This window comes from Onychomys torridus, chromosome 23, assembly GCF_903995425.1.
Source record: "Onychomys torridus chromosome 23, mOncTor1.1, whole genome shotgun sequence".
Taxonomy (NCBI): domain Eukaryota; kingdom Metazoa; phylum Chordata; class Mammalia; order Rodentia; family Cricetidae; genus Onychomys; species Onychomys torridus.
This window is the reverse complement of record NC_050465.1, coordinates 64,434,331-64,455,707: the sequence shown is the minus strand read 5'-3', so window position 1 is coordinate 64,455,707 and position 21,377 is coordinate 64,434,331. Positions and strand designations below refer to the sequence as shown.

Here is a 21,377-nt window from a genome sequence, read left to right as displayed (position 1 = left end):
ATTAGTTATATTAGTCATGTATTAGTTATATACTCTCAAAAGGCATTTATATAGGATGTTAATGCTATGACAGTAAATGACAAGATATGTGAGTAAAAATTCAGATATGTAGAAATGGGGGGAGGAGATCAAAGAAGACTGGTAAGTCCCAAGTAGCACCACAGGATACACAGTGTGACACAGAAAGATCATGAAACTTCTCAAGTATAGGGGAAAAACTCTTTTCATACTATTCCTTTGAAAAGACCAGGTTTTAATGAGAACCAGGAATAGCTGGTGTAGAACAACAGAACTAGAGTGATCTCCTAGAAAGTTCTGAAGACTCACTTCCCCTGACTACACTTCCAATTAAGAACCCAGGTTTGCATACGTGGCCTCCAAATACAAAGGTTTGGCTGCAGACACTGCTCTGCTCTCCTGACCCTCACAGCCTTTCCCAAATAGCTCCCTACAGTGGACAGAGTCATTTGTATTTATGGAAGTCAGAGCTGCAGATTGAAATTCAAAGCATAAGTTTTACAACACTGCCTTTGCTTTGGAAATCTCTATCTGTGAAGCTAATGAGTTTAATATAAAATCAATTCTAAATTTGATCATTGTCTTGTGATCTGATAGTATAAAAAAAACAATAAAACATTTTCTAGTCTGATTCTTAGAGCAAACAACAGCAGACTCTGAAAGTAGTGTTGAATTGCTGATAGGCATACTTAGGAAGTTCACCTTCCTTTTCCTAAAGGGCGTAAAGAGGCCTGGCTTGACTTAGGAGACACACTGGGACAGCTGTCCCCTTTTTATTTGAATTTATTTTTTATTAGAACCATTCATTTACAATATATTTTAAGGGAAATTTAGATCATAAATGTAAAATACTTAGTACCGTTCTTGATAAACTAAGAACTCAGTGTGACAGCTTGATTGGGACTTGATTTGGGTATAAGTCTTTGGGTAAGACAATTTTCAAATAAAACAAGTCTCTATTTTGCTGGTATCTAGTGGTTCATCTACTGTGCTGACATATATCTCCTTGATCTTTACTTTTATTCATCCTGATGAACTTCAGCTAAGATTCATATGACTTGCCCAAGTCACATAGCCGGCAGGTATGAGAGTCTAAACTTTCCACTGGAGTTTCCAACTGGAATCCTGTGCTACAAGCACCATTTCAGGATGGTGTTTAAGTAACACACCAGATGTTTATGGCTCCCTACAAAGCTAAAAATAGTTCCGTTATTAAATCGCTAATTGTGCTTCTCTGTTTTGCTGGCATGAGCTTCTAGAACCACAAGCCCAATCTGTAATTATTTTCTCTGGTCTCTTTTTCCCCAGTGCTTTGTGTATCTTTTGTTGTAATTACTTGAATCTGTTAGTGGTTGAATTTCTATGTGAAGCCCCACTGTGATATTTCTGGGCTTCCTCTCTGGTGGATTTTCAAAGGGTAAACAATTTTAAAATCAAATAACTCCCCAGTGTTTAATGAAGTCTTGATTCTTTTGAAAGACCAAGTTCATCCTTTTAGCATGATGAAAGCAACACATGTTCATCCAAAAACATTAAAAACAAAACAACATCCTGAATACTACAATACCACCCAAATGCAGCAAGCTAATGATGTTTGAATCTATGTCAATAATTAGTTTCTTTATAAAGTCTTATGAAGTTACTCTATTATATAATATTTAATTTTCATTCTTATTAAGCAATAATAAACAAGCAATTTTTATTTTGCTATAAATTTGAGAAAAAACATTTAATAAGTGTTCATAATTTCTTAGGTTTCATCCATCATAATTTCTGAATCAGGACATGCCCTGGAAGCCTAAGTCTTGGAAGTATAGATAGTATAGATACCAGTTCTAATCTCATGTGTGGATCTACAAATACTATCAAGATTGCTTCAAACTGTTCACCTCCTGAGACAATACCTTTCTTTGTCCTTCTGTTTGTAGCAACACTTGATCATGGACTTACCTTACTCCATTTTCAAACAACAAAAGCACCAATTATGTGCAAAATATTGACAGCTAACTAACTATGGTGAAGCCCTGAAAAATTTAATAAACCCATGGTATATTGCACACAATCCTCCACTAATTTATTCTAGACCCTCTCCTAGTCTTAATGTCCTTTCTAAAGCTCCTTACAGATTAATACCTTTCCCCATTACTCATGATTCTTGAAAATTACTTCTTTTGAAAGGCTATACTTAATATCTTCCCTGGTTAGGCATGGCAACCATCAATCTACTTACCTTTCTTGTCATTCTTCAATGAAGTTGAATATATTTCTCCATCTTGTAAGGAAGATAATGTTGCAAAGATACCCTAAACACATCTTGGATTTTGTGTGTGATTTTCTCTCAGACATAATCTAGGTTATTGCTGGATCTGGATGAAGAGATGTATTCTTAACTATGGAACATGTGTTTATTGTGTCCTATACATATTACAGATGCTTTCAATCTAAAAATTGTAAGCCAGTCTTTATTTAACATTCAGGAAAAGTCTTATAGATGAGTATTATTCTAAGAAGTACAACGTCATTTCATCTTCCAAGGTAGCCACTACTCAGTCATTTTACACATATATAAACTAAGGCATGAGGATTTTAATCACCATGCCCATAGTCTCATAGCCCATAGGGGTGAGGCAGGCATTCTCACTTTTTTCACAGAAAGCCTACAACCACATCCTCCCATAGACTTTGAACTTGACTAAAACAAGGCTAGTCTAGGTTAATTTCTAGTTGGGCTGTACTTCTATTCTGGAGAAAGGTTGGCAGTTCAGTCATGTGATCTTTAAGGATAATATATTCCAAATGCTTATTTCCTTCAGTGTCATTTCTTCACCGGTTGATTTTTAATTGCTACAATGAAAAAAAAATCCAGATTTTTGTGATACTATCTCTGTAGCTGGAAATTAAAACCCCCAGTTAGGACATGGATGATCTAGTTGTTTCATGACAATTGAACAGTCTTGACAGCCTGGACTATTACTAACATGGCAGCTTCCCCACTCTGGGGCTTAGGCATTGTGTTGGGCATATCATTAGAAATTGTGGATAAATACAGAGGAAGAAAGCTTTTGGATTTTGTGTCAGGATCCCATTCTTCTTCTGTGAAGTTAATTTGGAAGAGAGCTGTGGATTTGGGGAACCAGATCAAACAAATCTCTGCACAGTAGAATGGGGCCTATTGCCACTGTGGCCCAACATCCCCCTGCTCCATAATAACAGGTGCTGCTGGGCGCGTTTCCCGGGCATGGTGACTATAGAATAGTTAATGAAATTCATTAATCATTTGAGAGGAAGAGTATGAGTAAAAAGCACTATAAAAATCCAGTCCAATTCAGAGTATTGGCACATACCTTATCCCGCTTAGTGTATTTCCAAAAGAAACAGGCCCATTAAACTCAGAAGGGAAAGCTCGATCCTTGTAAAAACCATGAATCCATGCTGCTCAGTTCCCAGCTCTACTCGGTGTGTCTGCAGAGAGCAAGAGTGGGAAAAGAGTATGCCCTTCTCTTTGAACAGATGCTGAGCAGACAGGTCCCTTGCTTTAGAGACAACTGCTGCCTGTCTACCCTGGGGCTCTCACCACCACAGACACAGAAAGTCTCCATGCATGCTTGTCAAATCTCAACTTCTTAGGGCTGTGGAATCTGGCTTTCAACTCACCAGCCTTGCTTAGGATGACTTTGTACTCCTGTTTTTTCTACATCAGTCTCCTGAGTGCTAGGATTAAAGATGGTTATCACCACATCTAGTTTATACAGTGCTAAGGGTAGAATTTATAGCATCACACATGCTAAGCAAATACTCTACCAACTAAGCTACACCTCCTGCCACCTCAATGCAACTCACTTGTTAAATTCATATGCAAAAAGCTATAAAAGGTGGAGTATCTTGTGTGATACTCATTAAGAAAATCCCTGGGAAGGCAAAAATTTACTAATGTATCCCTCAGTCAAAGCTTAGTGAGTAGATATTCTAGATTTGAGACTTCCCCCTTTCAAAATAATTTCAATGAAATATCTAAAATAGGAAAGGCCTGAGGGATATCATTCATGAGTTCTGATGAGTTCCGTATGAGCTCCTCATAGGTTAAGCCAGATACATAAAAATGTGTCTTTCCAAATATTTGCAATCCATACCTTTTACTGATCTATCAAGAAGAGTTTACAGTTTGGTTTGTAATTTGTTGTACCAATAACCTAGGACTCTAGAACTCTGACGTGCCTATTGTAGTAACTCAAATAAGACTATCTTTGGCTACAGCTTGCTTTTCAGTCTTCTTTGAAAGATCCTTTAGCCTCCAATTTCTTCTTTATGCATGGTTGTAGGGGATGCAGATATGTGTGCAGGTATATATGAATATGCATGCATGTGTATGTATACAGGTGTATATGAACATGTATGTGTGCACAGGTATATATGAACCTGTGTACCTGTGTATGTGAAGAACAAAGGACAACCTCAGATGTGATCCTCAGGAATGCTAAGCATCTCCTTTGACATAAGGTCTTTCACCAGGGCTCAACAACTAGGGCAGACATGGCCAGTGAGCAGCGAGGATCCTCCCGGCTCTGCCACCCTGGTGCTGAGATGACAATTGGGCAAACACCATTATGCCCAACACTTTTAACATAGGTTCTGGGTACCAAACTCAGGACCGAGTGCTTGCAAGGCAAGCACTTTATTTAGGAAGTCAACCCCTTAGCCCATCTTCTTAGTTAATTTGCAAGTTCTGGACTAATGAGACATAGCATTTAAAATGGAACAAGATTGTAGACTCCCACTCCTGACATGCCGCTTCTCTGTAAGCCTCTGGGTTGCAATGCGTTCACACTCCTGTTCACAGTGGGGTGAGAAGGGAAAAGACAAGGTGTTAGCACCCACTTCATGGGGCATTGCAGTGAGCACTGACCAGCATTACACACTAAAAAGACAAAACTTGTGAAGGAAAGGGATATAAATAACCCAACCAGTCTATGGCAAAAGGGAGAGCTTCCTGATGGGTTTCATCACACATTTTTATTTTTATTTTATGTGTTTCATATGGAGGAGGAGGGAGAACGAGCAAGCTAGAGGGGGTGCAGAGTAATTGTTTTATGACTTAAAGGTCCAAAAAGGTAGTTTTTCATTTAAATTCTGGTTGTGGCAGGACCAGGGATAATATAGAAAAACTGAGACCTGAGGCTGCCCTGCTTAAAAACGTTCAAAGCCATTTTTAAGATGGACCTCAGGAGAGGGCTTAATGGGCAAAGTGCTTGCTGCTCAAGCCTGAGGCCCTGAGTGGGATTCCCAGGACCCATACCATATGTCTTTAACCTTAGCACTGAGGAGACAGAAGCAGGAGGATACTGGGAGCTCACTGGCCATCTAGCCTAGCCAAAGAGGGACCACTAGGCTCACTCAACAATTCTGTCTCGAAAACTAAGGTCGATGGTGATTTAGGAAGATATTGATGTCAAACCCCAGCAACCACTGCATATGCACAACCATGCGCATCCTCATACATTGCACACACAATCCCCAATTTGTGATCCTTGGAATTAGCTTTTGTCTGAGAAATAAGGAATTTTGAACTGAAAATAAGTGTAATTGGAAAAGCATTAAAATGCAGCAGACCTAGGAAGAACTTCCAAACTACCACAGAGCCTCTGTAAATTCTACTCCAGATGTGTAGTGTTTTACACCACAGTTCCTTTTCTTCAAACACCCCAAGAGCATTCAGTTTGTTTGATGGGCCCTTCCAGAGAGAACACTCACCTAGATTGTTTATTTAAGCATTTAAGGATTTTGTTTGTTTGTTTTTGTTTGTTTGTTTGTTTGTTTGTTTTTAATCCAGATAATGGATAGATATCTTTGCTACTGGCCCATGATGTTCACATTTTGCTGTTTGTAATATTTGGAAAATCATCAAAACAAATATTGACTGCTATTTTAAGAAGCCCATTAGCATTTTTAAAGCATAGATAAAAATTTTGGGGACCATGCTTTACCGAGGTGGAGCATCTTGAGGGAGGCTAGGAAGTGGATAGGGCAGATGATACTGGCATTAATATTTACAGGATCACTTCAGCATCTGGCTTTCATGGTGACCCTTCATGCTTCTAGAAGCCCAACCCCCAAATGCACCTAAGTTCAGAGGAGTCTTTTCATTTCATTTGCATGAATATTTCTTCAAAGGATTAGGGGACTCCTTTCATTGAGTCTTGGGGCTTCCGTTTTGTAATTCTGTTTTCTTTTCTTCAGAGAAGAGACCTGTTTCTCTCAATGGGTCAAACTCATCAACTCTATAATGACACTTTGCTTCTTCCTCTAGCATTTATTTTTCCATTTATTTTATTTTATTTTGCACTATAAGGAGGCTGCTCAGAGGGTGTCCAGTTTCTCTTGGGTCCAGGATTTTAATGCCATGTGATTATCTGTACTTTTTTCAGCCCCGCCCATTTTCAACATAGTATATTTCTCAGTTCAGTTGTTCTGGTCTATCAGAGGCTGACCCAGCTTCTTTCTGTAGAGGCAAAGAAGCTCTGAGCCCATCAGTTAATCTTGGCATGAGATCCATGCTTCATTGACAATGAAGACAGCTTGCAATAGTTTAATTCGCAGCAGGGTGCCAACGTTTGCTAACCGACCTCAGCAGAACTCACAAAGTATCTGGTTCAGCAGGAGCAGGGAGGACCATTGTCATAACACTATGCACATAACATCTATTGCACCCCCATCAGTACAAGCAGCTTGAATTACTCAGGGAGCTGTCAGGTATTTGAGGGTCTCCTCACTTCATTTCAGATCTGGAAGTAATCAGTACGTGATTATGTGGCTTCTTTCCCAAATTCCTGGAGTCCATGGGACTGAATGGGAAGGACTGGGTGATGTCAACGCCTCAGTGACAGCTAAAGCATGAAACTGGAGCAGTCGCAGGGAAGAAGCAAGATGATATGCGTAACAGTTATCTTGATGTTTTGTTTTGTTTTGCTTTGTTTTTCCCACAGCAGGAAAAACCCAGACTTTTGGAGCCTTTGGATTATGAAACTGTCATTGAAGAACTTGAAAAGACCTATCGGAATGATCCTCTTCAAGATCTTCTCTTCTTCCCCAGTGATGACTTCTCAGTAAGTCTCCGAAAGTCCTTTAAAATTATCAGGGGCCATAAGTTAGGTTCTGTCTTTCCTCATAGATTCAGAAAGTAAATCCTTCTTGTAGTTGTTGGGTTTTTTTTGTTTTTTTGTTTTTTGTTTTTTTTTTTTTTTTTTTTTTAGTCTTTGGGGGCCTGCCACCCAGCTCAAAAATAAACACACGGAGACTTAGTCTTACTTATGGATGCCTGGCCCTAGCTTGGTTTGTTTCTAGCCAGCTTTTCTAACTTAAATTATCCCGTTTCTCTTTTTCTACATTTTGCCTCTGAGCTATTTAATCTTCTATATTCGGTATATCTGTCTTTCCTTCTTACTCCATGGCTGGATTGTGGGTATGTGGCTAGCTCCTTACATCCTCCTGTCCTTCTCCTTTTCTCACTCCTCCGTCCTCTTTTTTTTTTTTTTTGAACCTAGATTTCTATTTATTCTCTCTGCCTGGCAACCCCGCTTATTTCTCTCCCCTGCCTAGCTATTGGCCTTTCAGCTCTTTATTAAACCATCAGATATTTTAGGCGGGCAAAGTAACACAGCTTTACAGAGTTAAACAAATGCCACATAAAACAATACAACACATATTTGTAGCAGTATAAATGAATGTAACACATCTTAAACTAATATTCTACAGCACCTTCTTGCTATGGCCAACCTGCTTCATGTTATAGCAGCAGAAGGCCATTCCCAGACATAGAGTAGGTCGAGGGCTTCCCAAGCTTGGAGGAGTGGAAGTGAGGCTCAACAGTGGATGCAAAGACCCAGAGCAGCACATGGTGCTGCCTGAAACCAGTTGGTGCTCATGATCCTGCTAATGTCCAAAGTTCTTACTGCAGCCTTCCTGTGACTTAGAATACTTCTTCCCTCAGACTATTTCTAAATAGGAGCTTCTGAGACATAGAAATCAACCAGGGGAAAAAGTAGAAGTCTAATGGCACAAAAGAGGAGACTATTTTTTATATTTATTCATTTATTATTCTCTCATATATTACATCCTGACTGCATTAAAACCACCATGAATCTTTGTTGGCCTTTGTTCAGGAGATGGTGAGTCTTTGGGTCAAAGCAAGAACATATTTGCAGAATGATTTATGATGTGACATATGTTCCTGTTAGGACAGTGTACACTTATGATGCTCTTGAAATTAGTAGAGAGAATGAATGAGAAGGAGGGTGATAGCCCAATTAGTAAAGAGATTGCCATGTAAGCATGAGGACCTGAATCTATTCCCCCATAACCTACATTAAAAAGTCTTGTGTAGTGACACACACTTGCAATCCCAGTGCTGGGGAGGCAGAAACTGTAAGATTCTAACAGCTGGATGGGCAACCTAACATCAGCTCCAGGTTAGTGAGATAGACCGAGACAGAAGGAAAGGAAGTTAATATTGAAGTTAAAAAGGATAAAGTTATGGATGATGAACACCAGTATGTCCCAAGTATTAGATTCTCTTCTCTGTAGTCATCTGGAGCATTAATGCACTGTTAGTGAATAGCTCCACAAACAGAGGCCGCCCTGGGCAGTTGGTAACCTTTTCCATTTTTCTCCTAAAATGAAGGTAGTCTCAGACATGTCAGACTTCAACATTGCAGATGAGAAGGCAACAGGAGGGTACCCCTGCAGAGCAGGCTGCTTCTCTCTCAGGGAGTGTGGGTCTCGGTTTCTACATTTTACTAACACAACTTCAGTATCTTCTCGCACCTTTGGGGACAGACCTGGCTTCTGGCTTCAAAAGGGTTTTTTGTTTTGTTTTGTTTTGTTTTGTTTGTTTTGTTTTTTCCTTCCTTCATGGATTTAGGAAAAAGAAGCTACATGAAAATTGATAGGTCTGTGGATGTAGCTAAGTTGATAGAAGGCCTGCCTGAAATGCATGAGGCCCTGTGTCTGGTGAAATACAAAAAAAAATTATTAGGAGACGGAGTTAATGCTTGTCTGTCCCCAGTGTGGATAACAGCAGAAGAAAGGAGACAGACATGGACATAGGAAAAGCAATCTTTCCCTCTGTTTTTCAGTGTTTTGAAACAGCTTCCACTCACTGTTGGCACATTTAAGAGAGATTAATCTCTGCAGATCTCATTTCTGTGGTTGGATCAGGCTCTGGGGCTTGCGCTGAAACTTCAAGCTGAACTACCTTCTTCTTCTTTTTTTAAATTCCACATCTTTATTTCGATTCTTCAGCCTAGGGGTAAACTACCCAAAAGCCCTTTCTGTCAGACAGCACCAAAATTCGTGAACCTTGGAGCATCTTTTATTCCAGCTCTGCCATCCAGAAATATGTCAAGTACCACTTTGAGTGGCCCTCCATCTCAGAAAGAAAGCACCGGTGGACATCACTCTGGCTCGGAATTGAACTCCATTTTTGTCGTCTTTCCAGCCTCATTTAAACATGGTCTCTAACTGTTTTGTTTTTACCTTTGCCATCCTTAGTAACATAAACAGAGCCTACAATAGCCTATTGCTCTATTTACCCAATGTGATCATTCCAATCAGTTCTCAGGACTACTTTATTATGGGCCTGTTCGAACTCCATGCGTGGTTCCTTATTGCCTCCATAACGATGTTGTAGGGCCAACTAGATGGCTCTGTGAGTAAAAGGGTTTGCTGCCAAGCCTAAAGACCAGAGTTCGATTCCCAGAACACATACAGTGGAAGGAGAGAATACACTCCCACAAGGACTCTTCCACTGTCCTACCGCACCCTCCTCCATCCCTACAGCCACTTTCCAGCCCACTGGAGTAAATACTAGCACAGTTTAACCATGCTGTTCTATCACATACCCCTAACCATTTCCTTCATTTACTCAATAAGAATAAGATGCAAAATACTGAATATTAATCATTGTTCTAAGAATTAAGAGGCAGCAATGATTGAAATATCTTGGTTCTAAGGACACTGAGCATCTTACCGATATGTGAGGAAAGGATATGAAAACTGTTTCACAAATTAATTAAGAAAATAAAGGTTGTTTTACAAGGTTAAAAACAGGGCAATGTGTTGGAAACTGAGTCCCAGAAAGAGCTGAATTAGACTGGGTAGTTGGGCATTCCCTCTGATTAAGTGACATTTGAGCTGAGCTCAGATTTCTCAAGGAGGACCAAACACACTAACAGCCAAGGAAGGACTATTTTAGTCTGATAAAACAGCAGGGGTAAGATTATAATAGCTCTCAGGTCAGGCAGATAAAGCTATCGGTTAGTGGTCCAAGACAAGGTTGCCCAAGAATGAGAAAGCTTTCGTGTCTTTTTCTAAATGTGACCAGTGAGACATTGACCTATTCCTAGAAAAAATGACTAGAGTTTAACATTAAAAAAAAAGTAGCCTCTTTGTAGAGGACATGTAATGGGGCTTGGAAGGCACCACAGGCTAGCTGGAAAAATTAGTACACTCAAGAGATATGCAATGGCCTCTCATTTTATTATCAGAAAATGACATTTCCTATAAGTAGTTGAATTTTCATTTGTATTAAGTAATTGATGGTGGGGAGTATTGAACACTACATCAGCACAAAATAGGCAGGATTTTTAGTAAAAGTCTGTCATGTGTTTCTCACTCTTTCCTCCCCTGTTTTTCTTATTCTTGCCCTATGCATTTTGGCTTGGAAATCTAGATCCCACGGGTAGTATGCTGCCTATTTTTGTATGTCCCATGAGCCAAGAATTTCTGATTTTAAATAGTTGACGGGGAAAGCAACCTAGTTGGTAGCAAGTGAAAAGAATCTGAAATGCACGTTCTGGTATCCATAAACCAAGTTTTATTCGAACACTTGTATCAGTTCATTTGATGGTTGCCAGTGGCTTTCCTGGTGCAAAGACAGGGCTCTAAGTGGTTGTGGAAGTTTGAGTTTGGGCATACAGCCCTCTTTGAGTCCAATTTCAGTTGTCAGAAGATATCCTGGCCAAAGACAACCTATTGGAGGAAAGGATAATTTGTCTTTCATTGCCAGGTTAGTCCATTACTGAGGGAAAGTCGAGGTAGGATCTTAAAGAATGGCATTGACATTCAGGAGCTTAGAATAAATGCATGGATCCTTACTTGCTGCTTAGGTTTATACTCAGCTAGTTCTCTTCACTCTTGTACAGTTTAGGGTCCAGCGTTTGAAATGGTGCTGCCTGCCATGGACTGAGTCTGTCTATACTGATTAATAACAATCAAGATTGGCCCCTGTAGACATCCCACAGGCCACCTTGTTGTAAATCATTCCCATTAAAAATCTTCCCACAGGATTCTAGGTTGTGTCACACTGACAGCTAAAACTAATCAGCACAAGCCCTAAAAAATGTATCCTTTGACGATGCACACACACACACACACACACACACACACACACACACACACACACACATACAATCCTGATAAAATATAACTGTATTTGTTCTGGACAGGTCTTTCATGCTCTATACAGAGTATATAAACTTCTCTAAATCACCTACCATCATCTGCCCCGTTCAAAGCCTATGTCACTTAGGAATGTTGCTCACCACCAATAAACATACCATGCTCCTGGAAAGCGTATCATTTCCTTGACTCTCCTGGAGCCTTGGGATTCTCTGTGGTGTACCTGGACAGGTTTCACTCATCCAAGCAGAAGTGACAATAAAACAACCAGACTAATCTCAAAGGATGGATGGAGTATGGAGGAGCTTAAAACTCCCACCTGTCCTTCCAAACATCAGGAATCAGGATCCTGCTCTTCAGATTAGAGGGCCCAGCTCACTTCTCTGTTTCTATGGTTCCAAGTACCCACGCTTCCTGCCGACATGATTCATTACTTGCTTTGTTTAATCAATATTTATTCAGCACCCACTGGGTGCTGAATATAGCAGAATACTTCCTAGAGGAGTGAGACTGACAAGGAGAGCGAATCTTGTGCCCTACCAGCTTGTGCCCTAATATGGATAAAGTAAGGCTGATGAAATTGCTTGTGGTGGAATGCCAAGAAGCAGCAACTGTGTGTGGCATCTGATGCCCCCAAAAGAAAGTTTGTTTTACCATACAGCATTCTTACATTGCAAGCATGAACTTTTTGCCTCATCACTCTGATGGCATGAGATACCATCATCATTTTCTGCCTAAGCCCCCAGAATGCCCTTCTAGGGGATCTTTTTGCTTTCTCCATAGACATGCTTTGGTTCATTCACATTCAGTATTCACTGGAAGCTTTCAGAGTTGCATATCAGACAGTATCATGCCTTTGCTTAGAACCTTCCTCCATCCAAGCCCAATCTTCACTATTCTCCCTGCCCCTTGGTGATCTCTAAGCTCTCCTCTCCTAGTGTTAACCCTGGTTCGTCACACAGAGCACCTGACCTTTACTCTGTTCTCACACTTAGCAATCACTTTGCCTCTGTAGGACCTGTGCTCCTGACAGAGCTGGCTCCTGGCTCCTGTGATGTAGTTGTTAAGTGTGACCTCTTTAAAGAAGAATCTTTGAGGTCCAGCCTACTCTCCTCCTGCACCGGAGTTACTCTATCACAACCCCGCTTCACTTTAGAGCACTAATTATAACTTGGAAATGTCTCCAGTTTTGTATATGTGCCTGCTTCTTTCCTTGCTTATTAGCTTTTTCCTTTGTGGTTCTGGGAAGCAAACCCAGGCCTCCATGCATCTAAAGCAGACACTTTACTACTGAGTTGGACCCTCTCCTTCAAACTTGCTTTTTGTTCACCTTCCTGGCACTGGTTTCTCACCAAATTACAATTGCAGCAGGCCAGGAACATTTTCCTCCCTTGTCATTGAAGATGCACAGCTACTAAGGTAGAACTTGACACAGAGCAAGTGCAACAATCAATTTAAGGACTGGACAGATAGCTCAGTGGTTAAGGTGCTTGCCACATAACCATGAGGATCTGATTTCAGATCCCAGCAAACCAAGTAAATTTAAGGTGGGCATGGTGGTGTGCTAGAAATTCTAGCCTTAGCCAACTGATACAAAACTAGCTATATTGCTGAACTCTGGGTTTGAAGATGATACTATGCTGCAATAAAATGCTTCAGAGAATAGAAAAAGAAAACATAAATGATAAAAATAAATTTCATGAATTTTCTTTCAGAATTCCTTGGGTTGTTATTTTAGGAAATAACTTGTAACCTTTGAAAATCTTAGCAATCAAAGGCCATCCTGACATAAAAGTCTTGAGTTTAAAAAAAAGGAATAGTGTAATTGCTCTGGTTGATAATGAGAAAATGAAGGTTAATAAGAAGTTCTCCTCTTTGACATTAATCAACATATTGCCTAAAAAAAAAAAAACCACTGGGAAACGTGACCCTTCCTCTAGAGGTTCACTCTGTGTAGTACAGAACCTGGCACACAGCTGACATCAGCAAAGATAGCCTCCTCCTTCAGACACTCTAATGTACTAATTTCATTGATTTCTAAAATTAGTTCAAATCCATATATCACATACCCAACATATACTGTACAGCTCATGCGCATTCAAAAGAGGCTGTCAAATAGTGACTTCAAATGTTTTCCCAGAAGCATTTTCCTTGTCTCTTGGCACACTAGGTAGAAATTACTCATCTGCTATGTGGATTAACAGACCAGACAACATAAACTTCTACACTACTTCCATGACAATCTTGTAGTATGAAAAACCAGTGTACATGCATGTATTAACCCATGCATTCAAAGACATGGACAGTTTCATTGTTAAATTCGACACTGTTAATTTTATCTTTATATTTTGAAGTTGGCAGTAATAGAAACAGACCAAAAATACACTTGGTCATTAATGGGTGACTCAGTAAAGAAGATAAGGGGTGTATTGGGGGAATGGGAAGCGGAAGAATAGTTTCAAGGACACAATGAATCATGTTTGATGACTCAGTCTACATAGAAACTAAGGCAAAATCACATAACAGAAGGTGGCAGAGACATAAATGACTTTCTTGCTGGGTGAAGGTGCCAAAAGTCTGAGATAGAATCACTTAAGCCATGCAGTGGAGATGTCTAGGAACAGGAACACTGGGCAGTCTGCTTTGTGTTCCCACGGTGCCCACTTACACAAAGCTATGCTGAAATTCAACTTTGAGAACCACCTTTAGTGACCTCAGCATAAATGTCAAGAATAGCAATACAAACAGGAGAAAATGCTTACGCTTGAATCATTGGGCTTCCTGCTGCTAAAAGGGACACTTCCAGAATCATAGTTCTCTGTTGCTCTCGGTTCAGTGGGAGAAGTAGCCTTCCAAAGAAGTTACATCATCTCCTCAAAGTCCACTTCTTATTAATGGTTCAGAATCAGTGTTCAAGGGCACTCAGGTTGATCTTGCAGTTGTCTTTGGCTGACTGTCAAAACTGAATGACAGATTTCATGATGTATCAAGGGCTTACATTTCTCATAGTATATTTTTAGCTATTGAAAGCAACTGGTAACTTGGGGACTTCCACGCTTTACCACATGGGCCATTCTCTGAGAGGAAGTTCAAAGACCTTGCTACAGTTAAAGTTACAAAGCTGAAAGGCCAGGAGATTTCTTTTTATCTGAAACATAGCTTAATATTTTATAGGAATCTCAACTCTTTTCAATCTGTGGCTTTTGAGTATGAAAAGAAAGCATTAAATGGCTCATATGTTTGTGCAAGGACACTGCTATTGTGATTTGAAAGCTAAGTAATAGCCTGTGTTCAATTACGTTATAACATCCCTCTCATGAAGAGGCCCTTGACCAAGATTGTAAGCCGCTGAAGACAAAATTCAAACATAAGCACTTTGGTTTTCACTTTTTGCTTCCTTCAAAACAATGCACTATGTGCCAGATGCTTCCTAAAAAAAAAAGTGAGGCATCCAATTGGGAGTAAATATTAACTTCTCAAATCTCACTATGAATGATGCCATAAGAACGTCAATGTAGTATTATTTAACCACAAACAATGAGATTATGTTATTTCCAGAATAATGAATAGACCGGGACATCACAAAGACAAGTATTGTATGTTTTCTCTCATGAAACCTAGAGAAGAAAAATGTGAAATCAGATATTTGGAGGGGAAAGTGGGAGAATAAGAAAGGGTGAAAAGAGGGTAAATATGATCAAAGTATACCATATACATAAATGAAATCATTTCAATAAAGCCTCTTTGAACAATTAATACATATTAATTAAAAGTAATAATAAGTGAAGATAATAAAATTAGGGTAGCAAGGCAGTTCTAGTTCTTTATTTTAAAGAGAATATGTAGAGGCCCTTCTCTGTGTTTCATTTTATGCAGAATGTATGTCCATTTATACATAAATGTTCACAGAAGCATAGCCCCCAAATGCAAACAGTCTATCAACTAAAAACTAAATTAATTTGCATATTCAACAATAATTGAGAAAGACATATGGCTACAATTTGAATGACCCTTCAACACATCATGCTAAGCCAGTCACAAAGGACCACTGTTGTAAGAATATTTTCCCTGGGGAGATGAAATAACATTACCCCTTCTCATAAGGCCCAAGGATAAACCAAAGTACTACTCCGTGCTTGTTTTCCTTTGGGGCCAATGAGCTTATTATACTCAGTTACGGACCACAAGTGAGAAGGTTTTAGTGACAGCATGAGAGATTCCAAAGGAACTACACTGGGAAGTCTCCACACAACATGGATGATGGCTTCTCCATGGCCGCATAGATGGAGCCCCCTCTCATAACTCTCCCCACCTATATACTCTAGCGTGTCTGAAATACCTTCAGACCATGTGCAGTTAGGACTGGATTCCATACAAATAACTGGAAGGAGTGGCTGGACATTTGGGTAAGGGTCCAGTGACCCTTCCCACGTCACCATCATATGAAAGAAGGCCCAATCATTATTAACTTGCTCAGGTAGGCACAGCTGATCTGATGTAGATAGGAACCTTTTGCCCAGAGGACAGGGCTCTATGTCAACCATGTACGAATGGTTACATTTCAATGGACTGTGTAGGCATAGAAAGCAGATTAGTGGTTGGTTGCCAGGTACTCAGGAGAAGGGACTATGTGCAGATTGCTAGGAGATAAAGGGTTTCTTGAGGTGTGATGAAACATGGTAAATGTAGATAGTGATGATGATTTCACAACTTTGAGTATGCTCAAAATCTACAGAAATTTAATATCTCTCAATAGTGTTCTCGTTCTTTTTGTTTGTGTTTGTTTTTGTTTTAAGGAGCTAGTATCTATCTAAAACCTGAAATTTACAGAGAATAAGTTTCAGATTTCTTGAAAGGTAAAAGGCAGAGTAAAGACACCCTGTAGGACTGGCACCATCATGGAAGAAGGAATGTGGGCAGTCCTGTGGGAAAGGCCATGGAGAATCAGCCAGGGTGGGCAGCCTATTACATCAGCACAATGCTCTTCTGTGGGGATCACGGCAAACAAGCTTCTTCCTCAGCTTCCCTACATGGTGGGCTTAGCCTACAGTGCTGAGTCTAACTTACCAAGGGGACATGCTGGTGTCAGATGTACCTTTATGCTGATGGAGCACTTGTTTCTATTGCTTCTCATATCTTTCCTTGTATAGCATGTACAATCGTGTGCTTCTCAAATAATTTTCATGTGCAAAAAGGCAGAAATGTTAACTACCCAGATTAGATCGTTATATGCTATACATGTATCAAGTTATTACGTGTACTCCATTGAGTCTGCAAGAACTCAAGTAACAATCATTGTTAAAGAAAAGAGTGATTCATTCTTGCCTCCTTAGGGGATGGAAGATGCACTTGAGTCTAGAACAGTGGGTTCTCACTCTTTGGGTCACAACCCCTTTGCCTGTCACATATCAGATATCATGCATATCAGATATTTACATGACAGTTCCTAACAGTACCAAAAGTACAGTTAGGAAGTAGCAACAAAATAATTGTATGGTTGAGAGTTACCACAACATGAGGAACTGTATAGAAGGGTCGCAGCACTGGGAAAGTTGAGAACCACTGGTCTAAAAGACGAACCACAGAAAAAGTGAAATAACTGTCTCGGTACTTTGTTGGTCTGAGAGTTCAAGACCATGAACCTTACTAACGTACTTAAATAGTATAACACCTAAATTATCACACTGGACCTTGCTGGATCATGATGACTACCTACTTTTGGATGGTTGCTCACTGTTTATGAAATCTATAGTCTATAGTTTTCATCAAAACTAGAAGAGTTTCCCTGCAAAGCACAGTGAAGTTATAAAGAGCCATTCTCACATAGTTAACAATAAATAAGAAAAAACACATTGCTGCTACTTTCTGAAATGTGGTTTTAAAAATGCTTTTAAAGCAAGTACAGTAATGTGTCTTCTCTAGCAGAAATCAACATCGGTGTCTTAACCTGCTAAATTAAGTGGCATTTCTTTTTCAATACACGATTAAGCCAGGTTATATTTTAATTGTGAGCTACTTGTTCATTGTGGGGGTGATTACATCTGAAGACTGATGGATTTCCTTAACAGCCATCTTCGCTGTCCTTGCATGTAGCAGCTGTCACCTACAGTAAGAACTGGCTTAGGGAGCCTCCTCAGCACCTGGGATAGTTAAAAGCAATCCATCCCAGACTGTAATGGTGGCATTTAGCCAGCTGAGAAATGGCCCCTGTGCACTTTGGCTGAAGTCTAACCTAGCGTCATTTTAGCCAGCAGCATGGATGCTGCAACAAAACCACAAAGACTACCCAGTACAGCGTTGAGGGAACGAGGAAGTCACAGGGCTGCAGTCAAAGACACTGAATACAGTGGGCCTGAAACTGCAAACACAGGCTTGGGGCCATCAGTTCAAAAGAGTTTTCCTTCCCAAACGCCTGACAATACGCCCCTTGTGAAACTCTTGCCACCAGATGAGCTCGGCCGAGCGCCAGTGCGGTCTCAGATCTGTTCCATGCTACTGAACTATACCAATTGTGGAACAGAGCTGTGTTAACGAGAACAGGAAGTCTGCTGTGGCCAAGACAATTTGTAGTGGTCTGAAAACACCGACTTCTCAGAAAGGAAATTCTTTTTAAATGTATTAATACCCTTAACAAATAGGATTCTTCATACTTCTATTTTGACCAAGTTACTTGGGCTCCAACACAAGCACTTTAAACAAATATAAAACAAGTGGAAGGATCCCAAACTTTTGGAAGTTCTAGCCTCATGGAGGCCTTTTGGTTTTTTAAACCAATGTTTCAGCATTATACTGAGATTGTTAGCATGCACATACATGTATATTCACATTCCTTCTCTTGTGCCACGTTTGGGTTGCACACGGTATTCTGCCTGCACAGAACTTGCAAAATAATGTCCTAGATTTATCACACGGTTTCATGAGTGTGAGTCGGCCACACTGATCGTATTTAGTAAAGGATCAACATCATGCCGTGACCACAGATCATCAGGAATCCTTCACCGCACTGAATGATGGCTAGCTTCATGTGTTGCACACGGCTATTAACTATTTGTCTATCTTCATTATGCTATTCCCTAATGTAACAATGTGTGAGTCTTAATTTGTAGTGCTTTCTGAAAACGAAGCAAGTAACTCAGTGTATCCATGAGCTGTCTTTCCAAAGTCATTCCTGGGTCACTGACATCTAAACAATAATTCCCCAAGGCTCAGTTGAGACTGAGCTGTTAGTATTCACAGAGAGACTAACAATAAAGAAGCAACTTAAAGGAAGGACTTGTACAAGGAATTATAAATGAAAAAAAATCTAACCTGGCTTCATTGCTCCCTACACAGAAACAACCACTCCCTGGTCTGTCTGTAGACCTCTGCTTCATCTGCAAGACCTACACTTGTTCTCCTCGTCTACATTTGGTTTAAGTTGGCAGTCCCTGCTCTTGCATCCTCTTTCCTATCGAGGCCATGAAGGCCTGGAGCCTGGTGAACTAATACTCCCTGTGGCTGTATTTTAAGTTGAACATTACATTTACTGAATGGAGTATCTGGAACACTGAATTTTTCGTTATTTTTATCCTCTGATCTCATACTCATGTGACATTCTTCCTCTTTCACAATGTCAAAACCCATGCCTCCCATGTGCATACTCCTACAGACATACCCACATGTCACATGTGTTCACACACACACAGGAATACACAGATTAACACAATACAGGCATGTACATACCATACCTATGTACAGCACACAAACTTATAGCATATATATGTATATAGTAGCATACCCTTATTCATAACCACAACCACACACCCACACTTACTGTATAGACACACTCATGCATGATACTAATCACACACACACACATTCACTGAGCCACTTGCCATACCCACACATAGCAGAGACACTGTGGTACCCTGAATACACACTACATACATACACTCAGGAAAAATGCAGCAGATAACCAGTTAAGCACCCTACTGAATACTGAGGCTATGGCCACAACAACAAACGAATTGTTTTCTTACAAGGGACTTGCATGAGGGGTGAAGGGGGGATTTGAAGAAAACCCCAAGTCTGAAATCAGGCTAAAAGCAATGATGGGCACAATGATGTTATTACTGACAGAGCTGGCCACAACCCCATGAGCTTAGAAGACAAAACTCCAGGATCCCTCTTATAGTCACTTTGCCTAAACTGATGGCTTTGAGATTTTCATGTGTTTCATCCACTAATCCAGGGGCATGCCTTTCATCAGGACCAGTTTACATAAACTGTAGTTTGTATCTCAGAAACTCTGAGGAATCATCTGTGTTTGGGGAATGTGTGCCATAAAATCTGCTCAGTGATTGGTACCTTGGGGTGTCAGTCATTTTCACCACATAACCATGAGAGTGTACCCACCGGAGGAAGCTGCTGGCTGGGATGCACTCATCTTAGAAAAATTATAAGCCAGCACCTGGAGACACATCAAACCAAAACAACCTTTGAAATTCTGGCCTAGATGTTTCAAGAGGTATTTTACCCATCAGTTTCTGTGTAACCATTTAATAGAATCCTGTTTGTTTAAATAGCTATTTGTTTAAATTTGTGAAAGCTCCTTTACTTACTTCAGCAGAAAAAAAAAAAATTTAAACATGACCTTGTTTTCTTCAAAGTCCAAGGTCATTGTGTTTTCTTCCCCTCACTAGCTGTTTGTACAAACACACACACACACACACACACACACACACACACACACACTTCCTAAAAGGGGATAAGTTTGCATGTTACTATTTACAATAGGATTTTCTTAAGTTCTTAAAATTCATTTCCAATTTATTTTAACACAAACAGCAAGAACAGTAACAAAAGATTCTAATAGAAACAAGTTATAAACACAGATGTTCACATTTTGTTTCCCTCCCGGTAATAAAACTGTCCTTAAAACTTTGCGCGCACAGATGAAGCAATAACCATGGAAATCCTCATAGTCATGTCTTTAGGGCTGTTTGGTTTTCTTCTTTTATAGAGATTAAAATCATAAGGGCTGGGGAAGCTTCTCCACCCACCTCTAGGACAATCTGCCCTTGTTTTCGGCATCATCGTCCACTCCACATTTTCAAGATGGAGGGCTGAACTTCTTTTCCTTGTTCTTCCCAGACAGCCACGGTTCCTTGGGATATCCGAACTCTGTATTCCACGGTACCGGAAGAGGCAGAGCACAAAGCAGAAAGTTTGCTGGTAAAAGAGGTAAATGTGATGTTTTCATCCATGCTCTCTAAAGCTCCCACCCCCACTCACCATGCCTGGCAATCCCGACATACTTTTCTACTACGATCCTCCCGCTTGTTCATCTGCAACTGAGAATCTTCCAGAATGTGTCAGTCCCGATGTCCATTTCAACCTTCGTCACCTCTGGGTGGCCTCCTATCTTTCTGTAGCCATTTTCGATGATATGGTGACTGTTCTGTTTGAGGTCTCTCTTCCCTTTGTTCTTTTTTTCATTTTGCTACCACACTGAGAAGTATTCGAGCGTTTTTAATAGAAAGATCTGGTTTTGTTTGACTTATTTATACTGTGGTATAAAACGAAGAAGGCTGTATTACATGAGATTGTTGGATTGTGGAGTATCTGTTTTTAGAAATATAGTTAGTTCTGCTGGGTGCTACGAGAAAAGATGATGATAAATTTCTCTGGACAGTTTGAAGGACTGATTTAAAAATCTGTTGACAACATATACTTGAATTCAGTTGGTGAAAAAACTTCTTCATTTTCTAACCAGACATCAGGCTCCTTTGGGAATTGGACCAGCCCACAGCAGCTAGGTAGCAGACCTTTATAGGATGAAACCAGCCCTTCCTTACACACAGTAGAGAGTTAAAGTGCAGTGCAGCACAGGTTAACTGGTAGAGGAAGGGTTTAAATATCCTCTTTAG

At 40.1% G+C, this 21,377-nt stretch overlaps 1 protein-coding gene across 13 annotated transcripts in view; it reads left to right on the top strand.

The window, feature by feature from the left end:
* Positions 1–21,377, top strand: part of Dock10 (dedicator of cytokinesis 10) — a 250,718-nt gene that overhangs the window by 94,818 nt on the left and 134,523 nt on the right. For 11 of the 13 annotated variants that reach the window (XM_036173029.1, XM_036173030.1, XM_036173037.1 and 8 more), the window contains exons 2-3: positions 6,999–7,118; positions 20,602–20,691. In XM_036173029.1, the coding sequence (XP_036028922.1) occupies positions 6,999–7,118; positions 20,602–20,691 (210 nt within the window). The remainder of the gene's footprint in view (positions 1–6,998; positions 7,119–20,601; positions 20,692–21,377) is intronic. The other 2 variants (XM_036173026.1, XM_036173032.1) reach the window with 1 other exon arrangement.